Genomic DNA, 7564 nt, shown 5'->3' with positions numbered 1-7564 from the left:
ACCCTTTTCCCTAATCAAAATTATACTTACTAATATCTAATTATTTTGCCAAAAACATCAAACTACTTTTCCTGTGCACTCGCAGGGTCAAAAAAAAGTTAGTTGTACCTGAAGCCTTTAAAGAACTAACTGTCCAGGGATTTCACATCCGCACAAAAAGGACACGATTTGCACAAAATTATGAACAAATACCCATCAAAACTCAAAAGTATATGAACTCCATAGGGGAATAAAGGAATAAATATAATCAATGAAGTAAATGGTAATAGTATTTCTTTAGATCTACAATAGTCCTAGCAAATGGACCAGAACTCTACAAGAAGTTCAAAAAATGAATTACACCACACTATTCTTTAGTATTCCACTATACAACCTTTAGCATTGGCACTAGTATATGACTTAAAATAATATATGACTTACAATATTATATGACTTACAATGTGGAAGCAAATCAGCTTCAGAAAACATAATAACAGTAAAATACAGATAGATATTTCCAGAATATCACTGAGATATCACCAAACTTCTTTCACCATCCAAATGCTTGAAGTTACCTGCATCTTCAGATTGGTATATGCAAATTGCCAGCCAAAAGCAGAGACAATGCGCTGCTTATCCTGCACATAATGCATTAAGCAGTACATGACCAAGCATAAGGTCCACAAAGTACTGGTGTCCAATCTGGCCATCCCTCCACTTCAGCTTGGCAGGAGCACGGCCATAATGCACCCCGTCATTGCATCGGTTATCGTAATGCCACGGATAAGTCATGTCAAAATCATCAATGACACGATCAACTAGACCATATGCCCTCAACTTATCCAGGACTACCCCATTGAACGCCTCCATTTTATTTGGATTGAATGCCAATCTTCTAGCATATCCGCCAGTGGTAACCGTGGTCCTATATATGACCTCTGGTGGCGTCAACCCTCTCTGCCTTACCCCATTAAATACCTCAGCCCAGAATGATGCAGCATAGTCGGCGCCTTTAATGAAATGCCTAATATTTGGCCAATACACTCCATCATGTAAGCCCGAATTCATGATTATAGTGTCTGGAACAACATTTCCAGAAAAGTACCCTTTCAAAAGTTCTCTATAGTCAGCATCTGTCAACGAATTCAAGCCTCGATACTTGCCTGTCTCGTTAGGATGTCCATTGTAAATGTTAGTAAATCGAACAGTTTTTGATGGATTCCTCGGGTTGCTAATGTTCATATCAACTCTTCTTGGGACATCCTTCTTATCATTCACATCTAAAATGAAATTAAGGATGTTTCTCACTGTGTCACAGTGATTTGAATCGCCCCACCAGAAAATCCAGCGACCAGTCAAACAATTCCAGGCTACTTCACTTGAGAACATCTTGAATGAACAATGTGTTGAATATACCCAACCATTGCTCTCCAACAACCCCAATGGTCCATCACACCATGGTTTTTGGCATGGGAAATTTGGTTCTTGACATCTGTATCGCCCGTCATTGCTAATTGAGCAGCTATTATTCTTAGCATGACGAGTCCATCGACCAGACCACACATCTCTAACAAGATCTGACTTCTTGCATTGAGATATTTCAGGTAATTCAACAGAGGATTTGGAGAACTTGACTGGGATTACGCGGAGAACCTTGTCATATGCAAATCTTTCAGGCGAAAACGTCAAGCCTTCATAATGTCGAAATAGTAGAATAACCATAAGATTGTAATCCCCAGCAAAATCAGGATGGACTTGCAGGGAAAAGTGGTAAGTACCATTGCCTAAATCTTTAAGGGGAGGCCTAGACTTCCATGTTTCACCAGCAAGATCAGTCTCAAAATAATCACCACCCAAACAATGGGGTTTCCCAGAATAATCCAATGCATGGAAAACAAACTCATGAATATCCCCTGCTGACAATTCAACGTTTTCGCGACCATCCAAAGCTGGAATCTTTACATCCACTGTTCTTGATTCCCTACATGGCTCACCTCCAGGAGCCAACCAATTAGTAAGAAGATTTGATGAATAGTTTGCCTCTAATTCAGCAGAAATCCACCTATGAACTCTCGGCCTTGAAACCTCTACCAATTCTAGTTCCTTATGTGACACATTTGTCACCATTTCAAGACTGAAATCAGGGGCATTACCTTGATTCTCAGTCAAATTAATCAGTTGAGGTTCGACTTTAGGAGCCAGATTCTTTCGGGCTAAATCTTGGTTTAGATTCTGGTGAGTATTTACAGAATGCAGTCTGAGAGAAATATTGGTAAAGCTGAAATCTTTAAAGGTAGGACTAAACTTTCCTGAACTATTATTCACCTTCAACAGAACAAGATCTCTCTGAAAATTACCCACGTTCACACCATAAAATGACCATACAATCAAGAATCTAAGTAAAAGAGCCATTGTCAGTATCTTAAACCACCATTGAACCTTGGGGTTATTTGACCTCATAACCCACCCAGTATTTGCAGCTTTCCCATGCATCTCAGCAGAAAACATATTGACAATGCTTACACATAACTAACTGTACATGCACATTTCAAACTTGTCCAAGTTCGTAGAGGTGATACAAAGTTAACAAAGAATGCAACGTGGAAGTTATTAGTATTACCCCATTACAAGTAACAGTATATTAATTTGCACAAAATATCATAGTCTAGATCACGTGATAGTGCATAGTGAGATTCATTAGTTTTGACCACATTGACATTACAAGTAACTATATTGTTTTGCACAAAATAATAATTATTGTCTAGATCAAGTGATTGAAACATAAGACATTCATTATATTTATTTCATTCATCGTACTATGCACAAATAAATTGATGAATGAAAAGGTAAATCAATTAGTACGTTAAATCATCGTGTACAATAAAGGCATGTAATCATTCATAACTATAAAATAATACTCGTTTTTAGAAAAGAGAGATTTTAACCTAACTAATACAAAAATTTACTAAAATGACATAACTGGAGTATAATCGTCGGTTGCAGTAACCATTTATCGAATTGTCTAATCAAATAATGTAAACGCAAAGAGTTGATGGAGTGGCGTGTAAGGCAAAATTTGTCTGTGACTGGGAGGCAGCAGCAGCAGATTCTTCTTATGAGAAAGGAAATTAACTTGAAAATCAATGGTAGCTTCAGCTAACGACTTATGCTGTGTTTAATACAAGCAACGATACCATTTTTGTCGGTGCAGTACTACTTGAATGATCTTCTGCCCATGGCTGATGGCTTATATTCTCAACAGAACTTTCGTCTCCCTCTGCTCTGCACATGGGAGGAGAGTGGGGAAAAGTTAAACTAAAGTGGGAGCTATTAGGGTGTAAAAAATAACTACCCCTCCGTTTCAATTTATGTAAATCTGTTTCACTGGGCACGTAGTTTAAGAAAAATGAAGACTTTTAGAATCTGTGGTCCTAAATAAGTCAAAAAGGGGCTCGGAGTATTTGTATGATTATAAAAGCTTTTCAGTAAGGATAGAATTATAAGTTTAAGCTAAATTGTTATCAAATTTAGAAAGGGTCATTCTTTTTGGAACGGACAAAAAAGGAAATAGGTTCACATAAACTGGAACAGATGGAGTATTTGTTAGGTGTTTGCCTAAGCACGGCAGATGCCGTACACTTGATGGCAAAGGAAAGCGAGACCTTACCTTTTTTTCTAGGCATGTTCCGACATACGGTTCCTACGGAAGATTCCGCCAAGATTTCTTCGTTAGTTGGGAGAAGAATCCGCCTGAATCGGATTTTTTGAGGAACGTATCGAGAGAGAATTTGTGTGTTTGTCCTGATTTTTGAAGAAAGAACAATGTATTTACCATAATTGATTTTTCCTTTTACGAAAAGGAAAATACAATTCTTTCATATTTTGCTTGTCCTTTTTTCTTGGAGGAAAATGTTTTGACTTTTATAACTGAAATATCATTCCTTCTCATTCGCAGCATTTACAATGTAGCCAAATGGGTCTTGTTTAGGGGGGAAATTTCTGGACATGTGTTAGCGTGCCACATATGTTTGCCTCTTTATAAGGTTATTCTCTTGATAATTTTGTACTCTTTTTACTCCCTCCGTTTCAATTTAGATGAGCTAGTTTGACTCTGCATGGAGTTTAAGAAAAAAAAAAGACTTTTGAAACTTGTGGTCTTAAAAGTTTAAGGGGTAAAAGCTTTATGGGGCCATGACATTTGTGTAGTTATAAAATCTTCTCATTAAGGGTAAAATGGGTAAAATGAAGAGTTTAAAGTTGAATTATTTTCAATTGTAGAAATATGTCATTCTTTTTGGAACGGACTAATAAAGAAAGTATGTCATCTAAATTGAAACAGAGGAAGTAGTAGATTGCTTATCTTCGCATGTGGACGTAGGTTAATTGATCGAACCACGTTAAATGTGTGTGTCTCTTTTGGTTTATTTCTTTTTTGTTGTTTGTTTTATCGTCGTTCAAGGTTTGATTTACCATCTTCCACATGACAACTGATTATTTCGATCCTAACAAGTGGTATCAAAATAAGATTCGAGACAAGTTCATCTAGACGAGTTTAATTTTAGTCACGACCCATTTTACGGTAATCATGATTTTTGTCTCATCAATTTGACTGGGGTGCTACTCACGTTGAGTCAAATATTGTGGTGAAAATTTGGAGATGCGACTTATTAAGGTTATATGAAGAAGGTGGATCAAGTTCATTTTGTCAGAAAATTCAGGCCAAGGGTGAGAATTGTTAGGTGTTTGTCCTTATTTTCTTAATATATTTGATTTTTCTATATTTTGAAAGAAGGGCAACATATTTACCATAATTGATTTTTTCTTTTACGAAAAAAAAAATATAATTCTTCCATATTTTGCATGTCTTTTTTTTTTGGAGTAAAAGATTTGACTTCTACAAATGAAGGATTTTTCCTTCTCATTCAGCAACATTTGTAGCCATATGGGGTTTAAGAATCTTGTTTGGGGGGAGAATTTTCGGGACAAGTGTTGGCGTGCCACTTTTGTTTGCCTCTTTGTGAGGTTTTTCGCTCGATAATTTTGTACTCTCTTTTGTATAGTAGATTGCTCATTTTCGCTTATGGATGTAGGTCAATTGATCAAACTACGTTAAATGTTTGTGTCTCTTTTGGTATATTTTTCTTTTACTAGCTTCCGCGTGACACTTGATTATTTTGATCCCAATAGTATTTTAAATCTCAAAAATAAGATAGATTACCTGCTATAATGAATAAAGGTGATCAGGTGATATGAAACATGCTTACACTAACGGACGTATATAACTATGGGCTTAAGTGCTTATAATTTTGAAGAAGAAAAAATATTTAAAAAAAGAGTTATTGGTTATAAAATAAACACTGTGAAGTAAATAAATCAAAGACAAGTATAGAAAGAGATCGATATATTATTCAATTTCAAACTGATGTACATAATGAACTGAGATCTCTTCTATTTATAGAAGAAAGAAAGTAGGTGTTAGGCTTTTCAGGAAGCAATTGCAAGGCTTTTCATGAAGCAGCTGCGTGACTTTTCTTGAGCTGATTGTAAGTTGTCTGCATGAGTTACTCGCAACCTGCCTGTTTAATAAGAAGTTGCTGCAAGTCATTTCATTGAGTTACTTGCAACCTGCCTGCATCAGCTGCTTGTAGATAAACTTCAAAAGAGTACTAAATGGATAATCTTTTTCAGAAAAATTATCTACAGCGGAGTAATAAATAGACATCTACAATATATATTTTCATAACATTATTTAGCTTTTTCTAATAGTAGTTATTTTCCAATTTACTTTTGTTAGCATTGAAATTTTAGTATATATTTATTCAAGAACTAAGGGATTGTTTGGTACAAGGGATAATTAAGGATAATAATCCACGATATAATTTGGGGTTGTATTTATCTCATATTTGGTTATAGGTCCAGGGATAAATTATGGGATTAGTTATTGACTTAATTAGTCAGCGTAGCTACTTTTCAACCCTGCTATTAGGGTTTGGCCACTTTTTATATTGTAATGATAAAATAACCGTTGATCCGATTAAATTGACATTTTTTGTCCCTCCCCTATCCCCAACTAAAATACAGAACACAACTTCAACAACTGATATTGGAGTTTGAAGATTTAACTAGTGGAACCCCAGTAAACTATACTGGAATTTTCAAAATTCAGCAATTTTGAACCTTTACTAGTATAAAATTCAAACTCCATGAATGATTCCTGATTTTTGAACCTTCACTAGTGCAAATTAAAAAACAAAATCAGGAACGATTCATGCCTTTTGAATTCACATTATACTTCAGTAATTTTTAACCTTTAAATACAATTCCAGGAAACAATTACTAGTTTTAAACCTTTACTAGGATAAAATTCAGGAACAATTCATGATTTTTGAATTTACATTATACTTCAACAATTGTTAGTTACCATTTTAGGTCATTCAAACTCCAAGAATAATTACTGGATTTTGAACTTATAAATATTCAAAGTCCAGTAATCGTTCCTGTAGTTGTTTCGTATTTTTGATAGGGTATTTTTGTCCAAACTTATATTTTCGCATTAATAAGTGGCTACTTTGCAATGATAATTCAAAATACGACTAAATTCTAATAGCCGACCTAAATAGTGGCTTTTTACTAACTTTTACTTAGTTATCCTATATAAAAGATGGAATAGCTAATCTTATAAGATATCTCACCCCATAAGAAATTCTTGTTTATCCCGCTATTGTATCAAACAACCTCTAACGCTTTACTGCAACAGTCAATAAGGCATCATGCATGGTTAAGGTAAACTCCGACAAAACTTGCGTACCCGTAGACTCATACTACATAAACAATTTGACCGAAAATGTCTACTTAAGTCTATTGACGAAAACTTTTTATTAAATTCTAACATATTTACAGATTACCTCTAACAAATAGTAATGCAAAGTCTTCATTCAATTCCTTTTATTTTCATATAGCTACAAGTATTATGTTAACAAGTAACATCAACAATAATAATAATTGTGGTTCAGTCCCAAACAAAAGTACAACAAAATAATAATAATAATAATAATAATAATAATAATAATAATAATAATAATAATAATAACAATAATAATAATAATAATAATAATAATAATAATAATAATAATAATAATAATAACTTAATCTTAACTAATATGTATTACCTATATAGATTTTTTTCTTTCATCATATCTTATCTTAGCTAAGTCTGCATTGATTCCAAGGATTTGCAAGTCTTTCATGCCAACTTCCTTCTATATAATTTTAGGTGGGCGTTTGGATATAAGAATTGTGAAATTTCAGAAAAAAGTAAAAAAGAAATTAAATGAAAATAGCATTTGAAATTAGAGTTATGATTGGACATGAATACAATTTAAAGCTATTTTTGAATTTTTGTGAATGATTTGAAGTGAAATAATAGCTTTTTGGAGTCCACTTCAAGTGAAACAATTCTAGTAAATAGTGTTAGGAGTTTAAATTTTTGACAAGTGAAACTCCAGTAAAATATGTTGGGAGCTCAAAATTTTTCTTGAAATCACCCACGTTCACACCATCAATTGCCCATAGAATCAGATTTAGG

General features: G+C 34.1%; 1 protein-coding gene across 1 annotated transcript; it reads right to left on the bottom strand.

Annotated features, from left to right (window-relative positions):
- Positions 1-375: 375 nt before the first annotated feature.
- LOC107766202 (uncharacterized) lies at positions 376-3293 on the bottom strand. Its single transcript, XM_016584950.2, has one exon. It carries the CDS (start codon positions 2485-2487, stop codon positions 613-615), a length of 1875 nt encoding a protein of 624 aa, XP_016440436.1. The 5' UTR covers positions 2488-3293; the 3' UTR covers positions 376-612.
- Positions 3294-7564: the final 4271 nt, after the last annotated feature.

This window comes from Nicotiana tabacum, chromosome 14, assembly GCF_000715075.1.
Source record: "Nicotiana tabacum cultivar K326 chromosome 14, ASM71507v2, whole genome shotgun sequence".
Classification (NCBI taxonomy): domain Eukaryota; kingdom Viridiplantae; phylum Streptophyta; class Magnoliopsida; order Solanales; family Solanaceae; genus Nicotiana; species Nicotiana tabacum.
This window is presented reverse-complemented; position numbering and strand designations above follow the sequence as displayed.